The sequence below is a fragment of the Fistularia commersonii genome, chromosome 12 (genome assembly GCF_037954325.1).
Source record: "Fistularia commersonii isolate RoL2024-O1a breed Wild chromosome 12, RoL_Fcom_v1.0, whole genome shotgun sequence".
NCBI classification, from domain to species: domain Eukaryota; kingdom Metazoa; phylum Chordata; class Actinopteri; order Syngnathiformes; family Fistulariidae; genus Fistularia; species Fistularia commersonii.
This window is the reverse complement of record NC_141295.1, coordinates 15632211-15654128: the sequence shown is the minus strand read 5'-3', so window position 1 is coordinate 15654128 and position 21918 is coordinate 15632211. Positions and strand designations below refer to the sequence as shown.

Below are 21918 nucleotides of genomic sequence, written 5' to 3'. Positions count from 1 at the left end.
TCGCTATGAAATTAATGAAGCTAATAGCAAAGTGGCATTATTCCAAAATAATACTCTACCTTGAAGATTAATCTTTGTCCAATATGTTCATTTCAGATGGGTCAAATGCCTGTTTGACATACTTAATCAAATGTATTCCTCTTCTCCACATCTACATGTGCGACATAAATTTTGATATTCGAGGCATCCATCCCTGCCTTTACGGGACTGTCTCAGAAAATTTGAATATTGTGATAAAGTTCTTTATCTTCTGTAATGCAATTAAAAAAAATAAAAATAACTTTTTCATGATATTCTAATATTTTGAGATAGGATTTTTGAGTTTTCTTAAGACGTAAGCCATAATCAGCAATATTAAATTGGGAAAGGCTTACAATATTTCAGTTGATTTGTAATGAATCCAGAATGTATGACATTTTTGTTTTTGTAATTGCATTACAGAAGATAAAGAACTTTAACACAATATTCTAATTTTCAGAGACACTCCTGAATATTGATTTGTTCAGTTTGCGCGGATAAGGAACGTGAAAAGCACAAAAAAGATCTATCCAAAATAATCATTTTCAACCCGTACGTGCTGTGATTTGTTTTTCGGAGTCTCAAAATTGTTTGCGAAAAAGTTTTAGTTTAAATATTTGAGTGACAGTCAGAAAAACAACATCTATGTGGGATTGCGAGTCAATCGCACACCGGTGAATTTTTCTGCCAAAGCTAATGCATCCATTCAACATTTGGTACACATAAAAGCAGCCCTCAAATGCCAAAAATCTTGGCTGTCCCCCATTTTGAAATTTTGACTTGGACAAATATCATATCATTAGGGTTTTCCTTTGAAGACTAGTACAAATATGCCTTATTATGGGAAGAGGTGACACTCAATATGCCTGCAAAGTTTCTCGGTCATCCTGGTCACGGGTCTTTGTACCAACTGGAATTGTTCAGTTTTTGAAGATGTTTTGTCACTCGTCCAAGCTGCTCGTCAGTTCTACTGGACCGTAGAGAGTTTCCGGCGCTTCTGAAATGCTCAGTGCACATACCACGTAACAGAAGCTTGGATAGAACGATGTACAGGAAACCAACACACACTGACTTGTTTTTACCGGTTGACTCACACCTGGAATCGTCAGAAAACTCCAACATTGGTCTAAGAGCGTCCCCATCACTGCCGAATGAAGGATGACAGAGCTACTGCACGCTAGGAAGGCATTAAAATCCTGCGGCTACCCCAATTAGGCCCCTTGGAAACAAACCGCAGAAATGGCACCCAACGAGACAAAGGCAACTATAAATGCAAGGACATTGTAAATATCATATGTTGCCGGCATTCGGGAAAACTTTAAACGAAAAGCAAAGTCCACATGCTCGAAAGAGTGTTATATGTTCTAAGGTCAATGAAGGACGTGATGGCCCAACGCAGGAGAGGTCAGGTCTTCATCATGAGGACAAGGGTCAATCCTTTCAGAGATAGCGAAGTTCACATTCAAACCGAATGCGGACAATTTGAGAGATTAATCAAAGAAATCATCGTTGTTAATCTGAAGAAACCATCACTACGCAGAGGAGCTTGCCTCAGACATAATCCTACTGCAAAGTAGGACTTGTTGCTTGATCCGCCCCAAGACCAGACCCCCAACAACCCCAATTCAAACCCCAACGCAGGTCAACCAACGATCTTTTCCTCTGTTTCCCTACGACCCACGCATTAGTCCACGGGCCGCTTATTCAATCACCAACTCAGGTGAGCCACCCAAATTATTTTCTTTGTTTCCCAACAATGCCTGCATTAGCATAATGAACCCCACTCGAACCTCGAATCAGGCGACATTTCAAGTTCTTTTGTTTCCCAACAATTCAAACATTAGAATAATGAACTCCATTCAATCCGGATCAGAGCCCACCCCCATGTTTAGCAGTTATGTACAGGAAAGTTACAACAGCCCGTAAGGACCGAAGAAGCCTCTCACACGAGGAACAAAACATTTTCGAAAAACTGAAGGAGTGAAATTGCAATGAGATTCTTCAAGGAGCAGCATTCAGCAAGATCTCAGAATTTGAACCTGTACTTCACATTACATAATTAGATGATTATTTGTTGTTGTTTTGTTCCCATGTTTTTTCATCTAAATGCTCGGATTGGCGTGCGTGATTTTTTCCATCTGCAAAAAAAAAAAAAATTGATATTGAACAGCGGAGTTTTTCCACTCTTCACAGGAACATTGGAAATTAACCTCAGAGTAACCAAATAATTTTTTTTTTCCCTTTGAAAAGCTTTGTAAGTAAAAGATCGGGCCAAGGTCAGCCAGCATCGCATGCTCTTTAGACCAATATAGACAATGAATAAAAATCCTGTCTGCATCTGTGGAAATTTTACAACACAATGAGACAAGCACCACACAGTTTATTCCCTCCAATTGATATATTCATGCGCTCTGTAAAAGCAGAAATGTAAGATTCCATTAAAGCGCCTGAGAATGAAGTTGTAATTTGCTGCTCACATGCAAGTAAGGTGCCTTTCAGTTTTGCGCTTCAGGCTCTAGAGCAAAGGACCGGTGTATGCTGTTGATGTTAAGAATGCATTTGCACAGAATGCCACCCCTCGGGCTAAACAAGGAGCATCTGTCAAACACCGGTAGACAGGTTTCATCTATGTGTGTTTGCAAATGATCACACGCCGCATCAGATCCCCTGTCTTTCACCCAAACGGAGGTAAATGAGGCTTCATAGATGACATATGTCAGACAATGTAACTTAAGCGGTTGAAATTCAGGGCACGTGGCAGCCAAGCTCGCACCGCTCGTTTTCAAGCGTTCGAAAAAGCTATATGATTGAAAGGGGAAAAAAAGAGATTGAAAGAAAAAAGTAGAGTCTCTTGTTTTGTTCGCCTTCAGAGAATGGAAATTAGGCAATATACACATATGTAAATGCATTCTGTCTATCACATCTTCTTTTGTGATGCCTGTCATTTGTTCTGTTGTCAGTCTTGCCGCAGCCTCTCCTGCCGTTCGATGCGGTGGGATGGAGGCGTGAAGCGCGGCATCGCTTGTACGGCTGATTGTCACCGTTAACTCAAGCAGTGTCCGGGATTTGGGACAAATAGGTGGAGGGAGCGTTTGTGCATTCGTAGACTATTTGCAACGTTCAGTGTTTTTATATATGGACAAATGATATAAGAATGGGAAATATCTCCTCTATGATTTTATCCCTGCTGTTTCTGTTGAAGTCTCATAAAAGACAGACAAAAAAAAATTGGGTTCTTTTTGTTGCCTTCTGGTGAAAGCAGCAGATCACCCCAAAATGAAGGAAAAAAAAAAAACATACTTTCCCTCTTGCCTGCAGATGCTATTTATCCTCCTAGATGAGTTTTGATGTGCGTGCAGAAATTTGGAAAAATCTCGTCTTCTCTTAAACACAATTAAACTGCAACTGGAAACAGAAAACTGGCATTTGTCCTGCTAGGGCACCATGCACCCACACACACACACACACACACACACACACATGCACGCACACAAAATAAATAAATAAATAAATACCGCTTCAACATCCTTTTTCCAAAACGTATGACCCTGTTTCTCAAGATAATCCACAGATGTTATTATGAGCAATTTCATTTAGGGACTAGTTTCTTTCAATTGAATTACATCCCAAACCATCTGACCTTTGCAGCTGCTGATGATAATGTTGAATATAAATTATTCCAATCACTGACATTGAAATAAACATTTAAATCACGTTTTAGGATCCGTGTGACTGTGAGTGAGCTGAGGTACACCGCTTATTATTGCCTATCCTGTAAAACCCACAATCTTGAAAATTTGTGGAAATCTAATTTTATACTTGCAATTATTAATTCATTTACTTTTTACGGATTTTTAAAGGCTTATCGGCTATGTACAACTTCATTTTATCTTCAAGGTCCCTCCACTGTGAGATTGCAACAAATGAAACATATCGATCCCTTCGCCTGTTTTTAAAACACACCCTCATCTAAAATGATAATTTGCCATTTATTTCAGTAATGACTGACTACAAACTGGAGGGATTTAATCTGCACTTGTCTTAGATACACAGCATCTAAATATGTTAATGTGCTGCACCTCATGAATAATAGAAAAGGAGATTGGAGGAAGGAAGCTTTTTTCTAATTTATGTTCATTTTCGGCACGTTGCATTATTGCATCCATTTTATTCAGCATTTCTCCCTCTCTTCTTTTTACCTCTCAACCGTCCACAATAAAATTAGACAAAGTTACATAAAGATTGATCAGGAGTGAGTGCTGTCCAAATCAGTTTTTGATTGTTCCATCCCATCAGTAATACATGTTGGATTTATTTTGTTAGACTTTACCGCCCTCATGTCCACTTGCACAATACGGCTGATTGTCAGCAAAGATTGATAGTTGTCCGCCTCTCGTGTGCGTGTGTGTGTGCGTGTGTGTTTGTGTGTGTGTGTGTGTGTGTGTGTGTGTGTGTGTGTGTGTGTGTGTGTGTGTGTGTGTGTGTGTGTGTGTGTGTGTGTGTGTGCATTTCAGACTTGGAAAAAGATGATGCAGAGCCAGGAAATGGGATCGCCCAGTGGAGACTGAACGAACAGCTCTACCCCTGTCCCGTCTGTGGCAAAGTCTTCGGTAGACAACAGACCCTTTCTCGACATCTGTCCCTACACACAGGTACACAAACAGATTTATTCACCACGGCATCGTTCGTGCAAAACCACTTGTGCATATACGTGATGTACACATGTTAGCTGTTTGTGCGTGTTTGTGCACGGTAAGTAAATAAGGTTGAATAGACTAGATTACTCTTCCTTTAAAGAGATTACAACCCTGATTAGTCTCACTGGGAAAATTGCCCGTCTAATTATCCAGTTTGAGGGATGACCTGCTGAATATACACACGCACCGGACACACACACACACACACACACACACACACAAGCACGCACGAATTTCTGATGCATCTTTTTTTTCCTCTCTCCCACAGTCAGACACAGCAAACTTCCTCAGGATGAAACTGCACAATCCCTTGTGTCCTGATTAGACCGTGCCTTCACACTACATCGCTCCAAATTTGTTCCAAATTGATCTATTCAGCTCATCACCATCTTCCCTCCTTTTTAAACCATAAATGAAAACCCGGTACTTGGAATTTTGCTTAGAGCAACTTCATACTGCTTTGGAAATTACTGCATCTTACTCGGGATAGCCGACCAAATCTCTGTGCTCACAAATGGAGACTCGTGTAGAAAATGCCCCAACAAAATTGGACATGCTCTCACATTTTTACACACACACACACGCACACACACATACACACACACCATCTGAGCGTGCTGGCTGCGAACAGCTTGGCCACACCACAGAGAGCAGAAGCAGGGGCATATGTCAGTGTGATGGTCTTTTTGGTTTCCCCGGCGACATAAAGGTTGCCTGGCTTCATGTCCTTGGGGCAAATGGAGTGTGTATGAGCGTTTGTGTGGGTGTGTTTAAGGGGGTGTGACAGAAAGGATGCGTTTTGGTTTGATGATCTCTATGCTTTTGACATAAAGCTCACAAATAAGATTAGATTGTAAGCTCAAGTATTATCTAAAGCAGGGGTGGGCAATTATTTTGGCTGGCGGGCCACATTTCTTATTTAATTTTTATGCACGGGCCAACTTGGTATCATCTACATTGAGCAAAATGAAAATTGCAATTTAAATATTTCAATTTTTTGGTATTTTATCTCAACTTTAAAATCATCAATGATCATATAAGTGTACCGGCATTATTTTACATGTCATCATCCATACAAAGGGGAAAAAAGGCGTTTCTTAATTCAATATTGATTGAAAATACTTATTAAAATATTCAAAGAAAATACTTCGGCGGGCCGGATGAATGTCCAGATCTGATCTAGAGGAATCCCTTTCGGTTACACCGCTTTTAAAAAAAAAAAATAAAGCTAATTTGATCACATATTTAGAAGACCTTTTCTCCCGTCAGACCCCACGTTCCATGCTTTGGTCCTGCTGCCAGTTCGATTAATCAGGTGTTAAGTAAGAAGGTTTCAAGGCATAGAGAACGTGTCGCTTCATAAAACGTTCACGGACAACATTTGCTGTGACCTGACGTGCTTTGGAATCTCGATGTGCTTTATTGCAGAGGAGAGGAAGTACAAGTGTCACCTGTGTCCTTACGCAGCCAAGTGCAGGGCCAACCTCAATCAGCACCTGACCATCCACTCTGTCAAGCTGGTCAATACGGACGCCGACCAGATCGTCAACGCCGTTACCGCTGACGCCGCCGAGCGCAAGAACTGTCCGTACTACTACAGGTACGAGTGACGGCACGCGAACGGAATTTCCGTTCGACGTGTCGTGAGCAAAACAGAAATCTTTGATTCCCTTTTGATCGATCACTAATGACATACGCACGGTTAAAACCGTCATGCTGTTTTAATGATTTTTTTTCCATTCCTCCCTCAATTTACTTCTTGAGAGTGTTTCGGACTTTAGACAAATTAAAGAAATGAAAAAGCAAAATTTAAAGGGCTCGCCATTAATCTTTTTTTACAGAACACTTTAGCAAGAGCAGACTCTCGGAGTTGGAGTTCCATATTAGACAAAAAAAAAAAAAAAAAGAAACAGGTTGTTTCCAGAAGTGAGGAAATGTGTTCAGAGAGGAAAATGGAAGGCATTTGACCAAGTGAGAAAAAAAAAAAGAAGGTAAAGAATAAAAAAGGTTGTGAGGTTGGAAGAGGATAAGAGACTGAAAAACATGGATAACAGACTCAATATATAGAATTCAAATACAGACTGTTACCCGAATAACAAATAGCATCGCTTGTGAGATTTATGTAGCTCGAAAAACGGCACGGCAAGATAAACACAGAAATACTTATTTAAAAACTTAACAGCCTACATTCGCCCCTCATTTCCATCTCCTATTTTGCCTTCTGTCCTGCTTCAAAGAAACTGTCTGATATTTTGGGAAGTGTGTTCTTTTTGTGGCGTGGATACGCTGCACGCTCAATATTCTGCCACTAGGAGACATTCCATTAGATTAGCATAATGACTGGAAGCAACAGCGTGGCCGTGTTCAAAGCGGGGGGAAAAAAAAAAAAATCAGAGTACCAGCCCCTCTAAAGCTCACTAATTAACACGTTATATCTTGTTAGTTTAATCTGCACAAAGTGTGAAAGTGTTGTCTTTACTGGAGGTCATTTTTCTGAACTCTCTCCGGATCAGGTTTAGTGAGTTCCCGATTACTCGGCATTCCCGCAGTAACGGTGTCACCTTAGGACACCTTAGGATTCTTATTTTTTTCTATCAAGCGGCGAACATTTTTTCTCACGTTCCTGCTACGTGTTCGATTTGTGACCGCGCCTAACTCAAAATAATCGGCATCAAAATGACTTCTTTTTTTTTTTTTTTTTTTTTTTTGAATCGATGAACGGTAACCAAGCTGTGCCACTCACTGGTTTATGCATGCATAATATCACACTGAAGCTGACTGTCTCACATACTTGCCATCTTCGTTCCTTTTCCTCGCTGTTCCCCGTCCAGCTGCCATGTGTGTGGCTTCCAGACGGAGCTGAATGCCCAGTTTGTCGGCCACATGTCGCTCCATGTGGACAAGGAGCAGTGGATGTTCTCGCTCTGTTGCAGCGTCTGTGACTATGCCTGCATGGAGGAGAGCGATATGAAGAACCATATTAGCACTGGACATGCAGGTACAGAAACCCCTCACGAGGCGACGCATGACAATTACCGCAAAGCCAGAGACTGAATTTAAGGAGGTGGATTCTAATTCGGGACGGTGTAGTCGAGGATTTATTCGTTACCTCGCTTTCTGATTAATTAGTGATTAAGTTCGGAGAAAACGGGGAAACCGGTGAAAGTGCTGAAATCTAACACTTAATGCACTGAACTGTTCCAGGAAAAATTATATCCAGAATTATTTTCAAAATAACTCCTGGTTGTGAGTGTGTGGGTGGTAGCTGGTGTATTGTGGCTGCTATTCACCGCTCAGAATAGAAATACAGTGCTTGTAGTTGGACGGTGGCACGTATCCTCTTTGTTTTGGTTCCAAAGCCCAGCAGAGTGGGCTTAAATTGAATTAACCAAAATTAAAAAGAAGACCTAAAAAAGCCGGTCAGTTTCACAAATCTTGTTTTGGTTAAAAAAAAAAAAAAAAAAAAAAAAGTCGTGGCTCCGGAGTGAATTGTGCTGAATTCAATAGTTTCCGTCAAATCAGTGAAAAGCAGCAGTTTGGATTTGTGGCGTTGGAAGGAAGTGGGTTTTACCAGACAGGACCTATTCCCCTCACGCTTGAGGCTGACTCAGCTGCTACCTGCAGTGCCAGCAGTGTCCAGAACCAGAAGTTATTTATGCAGCGCTCCACGGCCTTTTCAACTGAAGTAATTGTCTTTGTTTGAAGTTAAAAACCAAATGCTTCATTTCCACGCAGTAGAGCAGGGGGTTCCCCTGGATTCCAAGGACTAGTTGGACTTCTCCTGGTTAAATTTATGTGACTGGCCTCTCACTAGCACGGTCCTTATTGTCCGGTTATATTTTGTAAAGTATACCGACCGCAAATGTAGTCGTCGAACCTTCCTAGTGAATTGGGAAAACTATAAATGAAAGATAAGTGATTGTGGCTGAGACAACGCAGCTTTTCCAAATGGCAAAAATGATCGGGATCTATTTAAAGTTTCGACACGCGGCTCGGCATCAATTCGGCGGACAGCAGGAAACATAAACAGCAGAATTAGGTTTTGCAAACAAGTCAGACAGGCTCCTCCAGTTGACCCTCTCTATACTTTAAAAGCCGCTCATCTGAACTCCCCGTAATCGATTCGAGTGTTTTTGTCCAAAACTGCTTTGTCCAGTATATTGCTGATGTTTTGGTCCTCCGCTGTTCCTAAAAAGTGTTTGTGAACACACTCCTATTGCGCGTCTATGTGTGGGTGGGTGGGATTGTCCGGCCGAGACAGCTGAGGGGTCTTTCGGAGGCCACGCTGGCCTTGTTTATCTGAGAAGGTTGGCCCTTATCGTGCTTGAGGGAGAAAAAATCAATAGGCCTTGGGTCCTTTGGAGACAAGCTGGGTTTACGATGCTTCTGTGGCTATCTTTTAAGTGTCTTAGCCCGGCTCGGCATTTATCTTAGTCCCGCACAGAATGCCCCCCCCCCCCCTCCCCCAAACACAAAAATGTACAGACGTGTCTTGGGGTTTAAGTAAAGCATTCATTTCACCCTTATTTCTTCTTTTGCAATTTGGATAAATTGTCACGGTCCAGTGTTGTTTGTCCGAGTACCTAAACTTCAGAGAGCCGAGTGGAAAGAGGAATGGTAACCGTCCACAGTGGAGTTTTGAGCAAAAAACAACAACGCATGGCAGAGTGGCAAATCGGAGTTCCTACTAGTTTCGTTACGACTTTCGTGAGGCCGTCTGACGTGAGGCTCCGAGTGGAGTTAAGGAGATAACCTTATGTTCATGATTATTTCAAATTCTGCTCCAGCAGAATTCACCGCAGAGCTGTCATCATTAACCTGGATTAATGTTGAATTTGTCAACAGCCGCATAATTGTCCAACGTGCGGCGGTCTTGGAATGAAGTCTGGCCGAGTATATTTCATATTTTCTCTGTTTGCTGATGAAAGAAACACATGTAAATGGGGAAACTATATTGCGAATTCCACTGCACTGAAAGACATCAGGGGAGCGAACAGAGAGCAGGTGGGGCCGGTGGGGCAGCTCGAACACACACATCCTGCTGCAGTGACGCCGCAAGCATAAAATAGTGCCTCGGTCAACCGGAGACGATGCGATGTGCAGTTAATGTGGTCAAATATGTGAACGTGTCCAAGTCAGCTAAACCACAACAGGCTTCAACGGCACGGAGTTGTATGTTATCTAATCTCGAGTGGAGAACAATAAATTGATATATTTACCCGTGTTTTTTTTAAAGACAGCTGAACACAGAGGTGGACCGCTAAGCTAAAAGTGTTGTAAATTTTGTTTTTTTTTGTTAGTTAGTCGATCAGCACCTTGGACTTGCATCAACTCGGTGGGGCTATAAAAGGGAGTGCTTGGGGTCGGTTACAAGGGGGAAAAAAAAAAGCCATATGGAAATATCAAATCAAGGTTTACAAATGCTTGCGCACATTTTATAAACTGTGCTCTTTCAATCGTAATCCATGCCAGCGTAATGCAAACCGGGCTGGTGTGTCTCACTTCCTTTATTCTCTCCAGATGGAGACGGCACTCCTTCTGGTTTTCAGTAGACTTTGCAGCTCAAGGGAAAGATGGCGATGTAAACAGCCATCATCAGTCAGCTCCTCCATTCCAAATCCGCTGGCACGCAAAAGAGGATGGTCGTTTATCAGGTGGTCCTTCGGTGTGGCCCGGGTCACTTCTGAGACCGCCTCGGACCGGGCCGAGCGACGGGATTATGTTTAATATGTTCTGCGTGTGACCGGATCACCCACGAAGCATCTGGACGCAGGTCTGAACTGGTTTAAAGAGCCGCCCTCCTCGGACGGAGAATCCGTTCGACTTTCTTTAGGACTAAATTTAGTTTTAGTCTTAAAGAATGCTTTGAAAAGACTGATTTTCTCGCAGCACGACTGTTGGTTGCGGCTGCAGACAATGAGGTTAGATGATGGAGGAAAATAAATATATTTCAGTTGCGTCTCAAGGTCAAGGCCCATCGCAGCCTTTATCTCATCCTTTTTTTCTGCTGCGATAACAGACGTTATAATATTGAAAGAGATGTAAAATAGTGCCGCGGTGGAGATTAAAACTCCCCGGCTAGGTCAATACTTGATTCAAAGCCCAGGCCGGACTTCGCCGTGGACGACCCCGGTATATTAAGGGTTGATTGAACTCTATTAATCACTTCTTCCGTTACGGGGAAAAAACACCCTGCGCGTGCAAAGCTCAAGCATACGTTCTCGCCACATCGCCGACACCTGCCAAATTTCCAAAAAAGAAAATGCGCCGACTATTTCGGGAACAGCCTTTTCTTCCCGGTTTCCCTCCCTCCTGAATGCCCTTTGTTGAGCCGTGCCCTGAGATGCTCTCGCCATCTTAGTTCCTTCAGCCATGACCTGCGCTCTTCACCCCTCCCCGCCACCCCCTCCCTTTCTAATTCCCTTTCCCTTCCAGTTGAATAGCAGACTTAGACAAGGGGATCAATAAAAGCACACTGCCTCTTGATTGGACTGCCAGCAGGGCCTCGGGCAGATCACAGACCGGGCTCCCTGCTTTTATTGAATATGTGTGTATGCGCGTGTGTGTAATATAAAGCAGAGTATTTAGAAACGCTTACCCCACCTGTTTGCGGTAACTTAACGTCTCCACGTCGGGAGTTTGCGGCACCGGCGTTGCCGGAGGTCACTACGACGGCGAGCTACCCGTCTTCTCGTCTCTTACGTTTAGGCGTGAACTCAAGGAGCCCCCTCAGCGAGACCAAGAGCACCTCCTCCTCCCTCTCGGCCCTCAGCGATTCCCTCAACAGCTCGGAGGGCGGCGACCTCACCCACGGTAACGAAGAACTCAAGAGCCTGCTCGCCCCGCCCTCCTCCGCAGGCAGCCAGTCCAGCTCCGGGAGCCACTCGGGATCAGGAACCGAGGAGAAATCTGATAAAGGCAAGGAATTATGGGAGATGCTGCGTGCGAGCGGTTCCAATTGTATTAATGCTCCGTGTCCTTACAGTTTTCCCGAATGATGGATGACAAGGGATCACGCTGTACTTCACTTATGCATCCCCCATAAAATACACTGCTCAAAAAAATAAAGGGAACACTTAAAAAAACACATCCTAGATCTAAATGAATGAAATATTCTTATGAAATACTTTGCTCTTTACACAGTTGAATGTGCTGACAACAAAATCACACAAAAATGATCAATGGAAATCAATTGTATCAACCCATGGAGGTCTGGATTAGGAATCACACTCAAAACTAAAGTGTAAAAACAAACTCCAGGCTGATCTAACTTTGATGTAATGTCCTTAGAACAAATCAAAATGAATCTGTGTTGCTTCCTGAGTGGACACTATGATTTCACAGAAGTGTGATTGACTTAGAGTTACATTGTGTTGTTCAAGTGTTCCCTTTATTTTTTTGAGCAGTATATATGTGAAAAAAATATTTGTCTCCTTCATTCAAAATGAATGTATATTTAGTGTTAAATCCATCAAATAAGCAAGCTTGTTCGGAGTCACCAGATCCTCTTAGTTAACCCTAAATGGAGGTTGAGATTTGCTAATATTTTTCTTAAAAGAAAAAAACAGAACTTTTCTAATATTTTAGCTTCCCGGAAAACAATCAATTTATATATTTAAAAAAAAAAAATCACGATGGCGTAGTGCCATAGATTTACAGGGCGTGATATAACATGAGCACCAAGTCAGCTAAAAAAATAAAAATCCTTTTGTAACAATTGGAACAAAGGGTAAAACTCTGCGGGTAAAAGTGGTTATATTTAAAAATTGAAAAAGGCCAGGGTACGGGTTGGACGCTCGTCTACTTAGCGGGGTCAATGCCTGTTTGGGGAGGTATTTGTAACCGTTCTTTAGCAGCATTCTGGTCGGCACCGTTTAAGCCGGAGTTGTTTGAAGAACACAAAGAGATTCAACGCAGCGTCATAAAAACCTTTTCGGTGTTGTAATTATGGTGGGTCACAGCCAGACCATCACCTCGGTGTAAATGCTTGGCCGCCACATCAGGTCTGCGTTGAACTAATGCACGACTATGAATCCACCTTAATTAACACAAAACATAGTATAAACTGCTTATGCAAGTTTTTTTTTTGGTAAACTGCCACCTGAACCTAAAGTGACTCATCCACTCCTAAATTACCTCTCCTCGTTTTTGTCCCCCCCTCCCCTCCACATCATCCTCTCCACAGGTTTTGAGTGTGTCTTCTGCAATTTTGTGTGCAAGACGCGTAGCATGTACGAGCGGCACCTCCAAATCCACCTCATCACGCGAATGTTTGAGTGCGACGTCTGCCACAAGTTCCTCAAGACGCCCGAGCAGCTGCTGGAGCACAAGAAGTGCCACACCGTCCCCTCCGGAGGGCTCAAGTAAGGAAAGCAAGTACAGACAGAGGTTCCTAACTCCGCCCGTCCTTCCCCTCCCTCAGCCCCCACAACACACACACAAGCACTCACACACACACATGTACACTCACACAACCAAATACACACACACACAGACTCATTGAACAACAGAAGTGAGCCATATTTGGATTTGGCTTCATGTCCACAAGGGAGAGCAGAAGCTAACGGACCAGATTTTAGCATTTCAGTCTCAGTCGTTCGTTCAGATGGATCCTTTCACTTTATAATTTTATGATAAATTCCACGCGTAAGGTTCTGAAACGACGGCTCTGTTTATTTCACAAGCAACCGGTGACACAATCGTTCGCCGTTTTGAACTTTCAAAGGTCATTTTGATCTTTTTTTTTTTAGCCATATGTCCTCGGTCTTTTGAAAGATTTTAAATTTGAAGGATCCGCAAAAGCTTTAGTCGAGCGCGTTGCGGTATCTGGGTCCACAGTGGCCGCGATGAACAGAAGGAAGAGTGGAAAGGAGATGGAAAAAGACATCCCCTCAGGGTCTGTTGTTCCCCTGCCCACAGCTAAGAGTCATGCCAAAGAGAAGCCGTCAGATCCAGAACGTTGCAGGCTGCTTGAGTTATTATACGCTACGCTTTAGATTTCATGGCACAGCTCGAAGAGATGAACCGTAACCGTCGGATCGACTCAAAACCACCGACGAGAATCACTGTCGTCTCCGGGCTCCATGATTCCCGCCATGTGGAAAATGTACGATTGTCGGAGAATTAAATGGAACCGGCGATGGTGATCTTTGTATAAATGAAGCTGGATCGTAAGTCTTTTTACAATATCACCATTGCTCCGTCTTGCACCTAGAATTAAATAAATGGACAGAAGTGTACTGGGCCAAAGCGGGTATATCCCATGATCTTGGTTTTCCAAACCGAAATGCATAAAAATGCACAAATAAAAATATGTGAAAAGTTCCTGAAGGCTGCTTTCAATGGCTTTCACAACTTTTTTCAACAAGAGCGGGAGGGACTGACCTCACCAAAAGACATGCGGTTCCAAGTTTTCCGGTTCTTGGTAACTTCTTTTCACGCCCTTGCTATTTGCTTTTTATGATTTCAGCCATTTTTATTTTCCTCTTATCTATTTCACGTTATTTTTTGCCATTATCAGTATTCGATTTGAAGGGGATTTTTCTTCAGATTTGTTAGGTGAATACTGTTTTAATCCCCCAAAACATTTAAAATCTATTTTTTTTTTTTTAAATAATGCTCTAATTGTGTCAAGAGGAAAGGGGTTATTTTGAAATATCCAAAATATTTACAAATATTGGCCTACATATTGTCAGTGGAATTGGGTTTCTGAATTTTTGGAAAAATCCCCAGCGATGCTAACAACCATGTCGAGGGAGAAGTTATTCTAATTGGTTTTTAGCACAATAAATAAACAACAACGATAATAATAATCGGACACTCCCTAATGATCGAAGAGGCCTTAAATCACTGGAAACATTATCCAGAAGCTTTCGAATGGATCTTATTGATCACAAACATCACACACCTGACACTGAAAACACACCAGACTTGCACACCTCACATCCACAAACTGACCCGCCTGCAGTCGTCATCGTACGAGGTCCACATCTGATTCATCCACCGGCATCCATCTTGACCAGGCGTAGCTCCGGCCTCCCTCCATGCTTCCCCCCTCCACCTCCATACTCCGTTCCCTCAGGAGCCTTTGTCGTACTGCGTCACATCTCAAGTGCCACCTCAGGCCCGTCAGGCTAACATGACATCCATCTGCGACTCGCACAAAAACACATTTATGAGGCCTGCGTTTGATTTCAGGCTACAATAAGCTCTTACACTCAGACACATTTCACGGATCTGGCTCCGGGCTAGCAGTTTACAGTATGCCAGATAAAAACAAATCCTCACATGACGGCGTTTGTCTAAATATTTAGAAAGGATTGATGTTAAATCATGGTAAACAATTTGCGAAGACTCACATTCAAATTACCCCAAAGCATCGTTGTTTTGTTTTGTTTTTTTTTCCTCCCCCCCCCCCCCCCCCTTCCAACATGTTCTCATCACTCCAGTGTGTGCACGAGCAGACCCATCGCAAATCATGATTATCGCCTCATCTCGTATTTAATAAAAGACATTTGTTCCGCATCGTATTCGTGCGCAGGCATCAGCGGGGCTCGGGCTGCGATCGACTTTGCCAAACGTCTAGAATTAGACGGGTCTCAGTGAATGTAAAGCGGCAGTGACCTGCGTTCGGAGGGAGCGCAAAACACACAAGACAGCCCTTTATAGAGCCGAAATGGTCTCATACAGCATCTGTGTAAATGTAGGATCCATTGTTAGTGTGCGAGGGAACCAGCTTTGTAAGTTGAAAATGTTTGGTGTGACTTGTTTTTTGAAGGTGGAGAGAGAGGTATTTATGTTTTAGATTATTTTTTTTTTTGTTTACTTTTTTTTTTTTTTTTTTATTCAAGGCAGGACGAGACAGAAGCAACTTCTGTCAGACAATAATTAGGAATTAAGTTGGTCTAAATGCAAATTATACTCTACATCCTGCCAGGGTTGTACAGGCAAATTACTTTGTGTAAACTGCATTTAAACTTGGAATAGGACTAGGTGGTGGGATTGATTTTTTTTTTTTTTTCCCCCTTTTTTTTTTTTTCTTAAATATTTTTTTAGACCAGCGTGTACACGTGTTTACAGCCGAGCAATGTGAAGTGTTTCTATATATGTAGAGCGTGTGAGTGTATAGAAAGGGAGGGAGAGGGCCTTCACCATTTTTGAGGTTTTTCTGAGGTGATTCTGTTCTGCAGGGTTTGTGAAGCGCTTTGGGGCCCAGAGCAGATGAAAGGTGCTATTTAAATGTAAGTGCCACTCCATTCCTTCATTTCCCTTCATGTCCTATTGCTCCAGCCTGACACCACCACCAACCCCCCCCCACCCTCACTTACACACGCACTCACACACACACACACACACACACACACACACACACACACATACTAAAATATATCTGTTCACCTCAAACTCCCGTTAAACTACCACACATACAACCACCAACTCAGAACTGCACATGATACACGTTTCCTGTCCTTCTGCTCCTCATCATTTTTGTGCTATTCAATTTCACATCGTGATAGTTTCCCCTTCAACCGTCTCTTGCGTTTGTGTGGCCTCCCTTCCCCGCTCCCCCCTTTTGCTCGACCACCCAGGTGCCCTTTCTGCATCTATTCCACCAATCGTCCAGCGGCCATGGAGTGCCACCTCAAGACGCACCGCAAGATGGAGTACCGCTGCCGCATCTGTCAGGGACTGTGGCCCGACCAGACCTCTCTGGAGGCCCACATGCGAGGGCACCGCCTGGGCAACCACTACAAGTGTGAGCAGTGTGGCTACCTGTCCAAGACGGCCAACAAGCTGATCGAGCACGTGCGCGTGCACACGGGCGAGCGGCCCTTCCAATGCGATCGCTGCTCTTATAGCTGCAAGCGCAAGGACAACCTTAACCTGCACAAGAAGCTGAAGCACGCACCGCGCCAGACTTTTGGCTGCCAAGAGTGCCCTTTCGCCACCACTCACCCCTTCGTCTTCAGCCGCCACCTCAAAAAACACCAGAGCGGAGGAGCGGGGGGGCCGGAAGGAGGCGCCGACAAAGCAGGGAGAGGACAGGAGGAGGTGAAGGGGGCGGGAGAGGAGGAGCCACCCGAGGGCTCGTCGGCACGGAAGAGCGGTCGGAAGTTACTCTCGAACGGAGCGGGGGGGAGCGGCGGCGGCGGCGGCGGGAGCGGGAGCGGCGGCAGCAGCCCCCTGACGAGTCTGACAGCATCGCAAGCGCTGCAGTCCGTCGCTCTTTCGTTCACGCTGGGCAAGCCCCGCCCGAAGGACGCCACCAGCCCATTGCAGCGCGCGGTCAGCACCAACGGCAGCGACACCAACAGAAACGGCAGCGGTTCGAGCGGCGGCGGCGGCGGCGGCGGTGGCGGCCCTCACCTCTTCCTCCCCTCCTCCCGCAACATCTTGGAGCAGTATCGGAACTGTGACCGGGCGCACCTGATCCCCCTCACCACCCTGTTCACCCACAATAATCGCTTCACATTCCACTCGCACCTCCACTCCAAATGGCAGCCTGCCACGTCTCCTCCCCTCCTCTCCCCCACCTCCGCGTCCCCCTCTCGCTCTCCCCCCTCCGCCGCCTCCCACAAACACTCCTTCCTGGCCTACCTGGGACTGACGGAGAGGGCCGACGCCTCTCCCCTCCCCGCAACCCCCGCCGCTCGGACGGCGGCGCCAGTGACTCCCGACCACTGCAGCGGGAGCTACGTCTTTTCCAATCAGCCAGCAGAATAAGCTGGGCCAGACAAACATTAAGAAAAAGAGAAAAAAACAAAAAAAAAAAAACGTTTATAAGAGAAAATGGCTGTACATGCTAAAAATACATTTATATCAAAAAGCTGCTTTTCTTATCAGTTCTATCGATCGAAATATTACTACTTCAACCGCTACTCGACTTTTTTTTTTTTTCTTTCCCGGTTTTACAAACGTCTGAATGACTTGGACCCAGTCGCATTATCCGAGGAAAACTAACGTATCTCCGTTTTTATAGATATTTTCTTTAGTCGTTTTGACAAGATAAAAAGACGAAAAACAAAAACTGCAAGTGCTATATTTTAGTGCATTTTTGTCTCTTGCTATTATGCATCAAAATAGCATGCCTGTTTCTGTGTTTCAACTAGCTTTGGCGTCATTAGGAAGCTAAACTCGAGATATCCTGAAGTGTTAGCGGTGCAACGTGGACAGAACCAATGAAACGGAATGCTTTTCATTGAAAAAGGCTCGTTTCCAAAGCAACGCCTCAAACCACGCACTTATTTATCAATCTTGTACATAGTTTTGTAGCCCTCCCCCATCCGTTGGATTTATTTTTATTTTTTTATTTTATTTTTTTTTCCTTTGTATAATGGTGAAACCATATTATGCATAGCTGCTGCCTGATATCACTTCTGTCTCAGAGTATTGTACATTCTGTCTATTTAAAGGATTCACCGACTTTTTAAGTTCACAAACAGACACCAACGAGGCTGCGATCGTGTAAATATGCGAAAAGAAAAATCCGGAAAAAAAAAATCCGACCTATCGAGACATACGCTCCACGTTTAATCTTGATTATATAGAGTTCGAGTATAAAGTCTTTTTTTGCACTTGCAGGGGAAGAAGCAGTAAAAACCCCGCGCGGACAGCGAGACGAGAGCGCGCTCACGTCTGAGACCAGGTGGATATCAGCGCAGCTTTTCATGCAGAACTATGTATCACGCACCTGTACTTAGAGGAGATATATGAGATAACTGTTTTGTGGAGGTGACCGGCTCTGGGTGCGGGCGGAGGAGCCCCCCCGGTCAGGGTCGCCACAGGCCGATTCAATGGTGCTTTTTGGAGCTTTTTGTAATTTTTTGTGTACAAAAAAAAAGAAAAAAAAATTTTGTTCCAAAATGACTTGAATGAATGTATTTTTGTTTATGTACATGAAAAAGAAGTGATAAAGTGTGAACAGGGACGTCTTCTGTGCTGGTAAGAACGGGGAAAGTTAGTGTCTGGTGGCCTTCTATGTCTTGATTTGTTTTTTTCTTTCATTTTGTTTGTTTTTTATTTGCCTTTTTTTTATTTTTTTTATTGAGCCTTTTACTTTTTTTTTTTTTTTTTTTTTATACCAACATGATTTGAGCGTCACATATAGAGGAAAAAGCTCCTGCAGGTGCAATGTTGAAGCAAAGCCATTCACTTGTACAGTGTTGCGTTCAATGGCTTCGGTTCAACCGGCAGACATGGTAACCCCCCCCACCCCCCCACCCCCCCACCCCTCACCCCCTCCCCTTCCCAAACTTCTTGTCAACTTTTTTTTTGTTTTAATTGCACTTAATGTAGTTTCACTTCATGCCAAAAGCACTTAAAACACCCCCCTTTTTTTTTTTTTGCATTTGTTAAGTGCAAACTTAGATCCGTGAGTTACTATAATGTGAATTAGACTGTAGCTTTGCAGGAAACGACTCAATCATCGCCCTGTAGTTTTGACGGCGGAGGCATTTCATCCGGTGCAAAGGTTCCGCCTCGGTGAAATCGGAGAAAGTTAAATGAATTCAAATTTCGTAAATTAGACAGTAGAGGTCGAGCTCTTCCTGGGAATTAAAAGGTACCAGGCTAAATTGTGATAGCCAATTTTGCACAGCGCTGCACTTTTTTTCATTATGAGAATATGTATTTATCCATTTGATGCTCAAACGTATGTTTTTTTGTTTTTTTTTTTATTTCTGCAAAATAAGGCAGCATAGGACAAGCATTTTATTTTGAAAAGCTTTACCCATTGTTGATGGCGCTTGAGTTCCTAAGTGGCCTTCAAGCCAAAATCCCTTATTTGTAAAGGGATTGTTTTGTTTTTAAACAATTATTTTCCTTTATTCTCCTTTGGTTCATGATACTCGTGCATTTTCGTGTGATAAATCATTGTTTTCTTTTTTTTTTTTTGTTTGTTTGTTCTGCTTTTTTTAATTATGTCAAAAAATGTTGATTAGACAGAAAATGAATTGTGAAGACCAAATGTAGCTCGCAACAGGATATGATTTTAGGATTTAATCCGTCATCTCCTGGAGCGACGCCTCGATTGTCTCCCCCATTTCCACTGCTGTTTGTTTGTTCCTTTTTCCTGCTCTGTCAATGTTTGTCATGCTGTCTCCGGAGTGAAAGCAGCGTCCTGACGACACACACGCACACACGCCGACTCTCCTCACACTTATCTATGTGATCTTTTATACTCTAGTGCCACTTGGTGGAAGGAAACCACCTGAGACTTCTGAAAATGAGTCAAACTAATTGTCAGGGTCCAAAAAGAACAAAAAGAACAAATAAAGAAAAGAGAACGTGTCCGCTGTCGACACCCTTTTAACTGTCTGCCTTTTAATCCAGTCTGATCACGAATGGCTGCACTTGTTTATGTCCCTTCGTCCCACTGTAATGTTTAATAAGGCAATAGGGCTCTTTGTTTTCGATATTCTTCGGCGCCACATTTTTTGATTATATATATATATATATATATATACACATATATATATACACATATATATATATATGTCCCCTTTTTTTTTATTTTGGCCAAGTGTAAGCAGCACAGTGATTTTTTTTTTTTCTTTTTTTTCTTTTTTTTTTTTTCTTTCTAAGCTTGACTACCTTTTCAAGAGTATGCATGACATTGCCCTCTCTAGCAATTAGCACTTATGAACTAACTCCCTGGGTCGCATTTAGTTTGCATCACACTGCACTGTCTACAATCGGTTAGCTTTAAGTTTGGCTGTATTTTATGATTAGAAAAGGCTCGACTATATTATCTTCTGGCACTTGATAAAGATTGGTATATGCTGTACAAAGCTTTTTTTTATTACTCCGTTGTTGAGGCTGTACAGGGTTGTGATGATAACTGGTAAATAGATCATTTGTACCTTTTTCTTTTTTTTTTTTTGTTTGTTTTTTGTTTTGTATTTGTTTCCTTTGTTTGGCATTATTTTATGTTCTACTTGCCAGATTTAAATGTAACAGGATTTGAAAGTAAAGCTTACAACAATTACGTCGCTCGTTTTTTTCTCTGTTTACCTCTCCTCGTTTCCTTGGACGTCAACATCAGCACATCGGTGTTACACTTTCACATTTTCCAGCACTGGGAGACCGAAACATTTATATCTTCTTAAACTTGTATAATTCATGTATCATCTTTTAGAGCACAAAACTGAGATGAACACCGACCAGCAGTGGGTGTAAACAGAGAGCCCGGTTTCCGGCCGCTGAGCTCGTGTGTCAGATGTACAGTAACTAGGCCAGTGGGTCAAGTGGGACCGGGGATCTCCGGAGGGGGGCGGGCGGACATTGCAAGGTGATTAAGATTATACTGCTGGAAAATTGGAAATATTCCGTTTCCTTTATTTCAACCGGCACTATGGAGATTTTGTTTAAATCACCTCTGTTTTTTAAATAATCCTAAATCTAATAGCTAATGTTTCTCTGGCGATCCGCACGAGCCAAACCGGCTGATTTGGAAATAACGCTTCACGCTAGATAGCATTCTTCCATTCACATACGCGCACCGATGCCGTTCAAAACGCTAACCGGGCCATCGGGAGTAAATTGGAATTCGCCGTCTTGCCCAAGGGCACTTCGGCAGACAGACAGGAAGAATCGCGAATCGAAACCACCGACCTTCCGATTGGAGGGATGCCTGCTCTGCTCTACCAGCTGAGCCGCAGCCGCCCCGGCTGACCTACTTCTTGATGGCAGCTGATTCTGAAAGATGGAAAAAAAAAAGATCGACACAAAAATATGGGATAAGCTTTGTTTTCTGTCTGGCGATAGCGAGGACCACGGAGGGGGAAGCCCTTGAGCAAGGCCTGAAAGTTTTTTTTTTTTTTTTAAAAAAAAACAACCTGCAATCTGTAGTTGCATCATGCCATAATAGAAATCCTTCCATCCTTGCGGTCGTCTCCATCCCATTTCTCGGGGTCAGCGTCTCACTGTCGTTCTGGCACCGGCTCCCGTTCGGTGAAAGGACCTCTGACAACATCGATCTGTTTGTTAAACAGCGATCACAGAGACAAATATGAAGCTAACGCTAATGTGTATTCAGTTTTCGTTCAGCTCAGTCAAAGCCTGCAGGAAATGGCGGGATCAATAAACCATGTATATTCATACTCTGGTCAAAGTTTGCAGCCCGCAGTCCAATCACTTTAATTCTTGTGTTTGGGAATTTTATATTAAAATGTTTAAAAAATAAACAATGAGGCATTGGAAGCCC

The 21918-nt window shown here is 43.3% G+C and overlaps 1 protein-coding gene across 1 annotated transcript in view; it reads left to right on the top strand.

The window, feature by feature from the left end:
* znf827 (zinc finger protein 827) overlaps window positions 1-17943 on the top strand; it is a 69225-nt gene extending 51282 nt beyond the window's left edge. The window contains exons 9-14 of the mRNA XM_086157364.1: window positions 4533-4670; window positions 6144-6315; window positions 7547-7713; window positions 11424-11633; window positions 12901-13078; window positions 16304-17943. Of these exons, the coding sequence (XP_086013490.1) occupies window positions 4533-4670; window positions 6144-6315; window positions 7547-7713; window positions 11424-11633; window positions 12901-13078; window positions 16304-17438 (2000 nt within the window). The 3' untranslated portion in view covers window positions 17439-17943. The remainder of the gene's footprint in view (window positions 1-4532; window positions 4671-6143; window positions 6316-7546; window positions 7714-11423; window positions 11634-12900; window positions 13079-16303) is intronic.
* Window positions 17944-21918: the final 3975 nt, after the last annotated feature.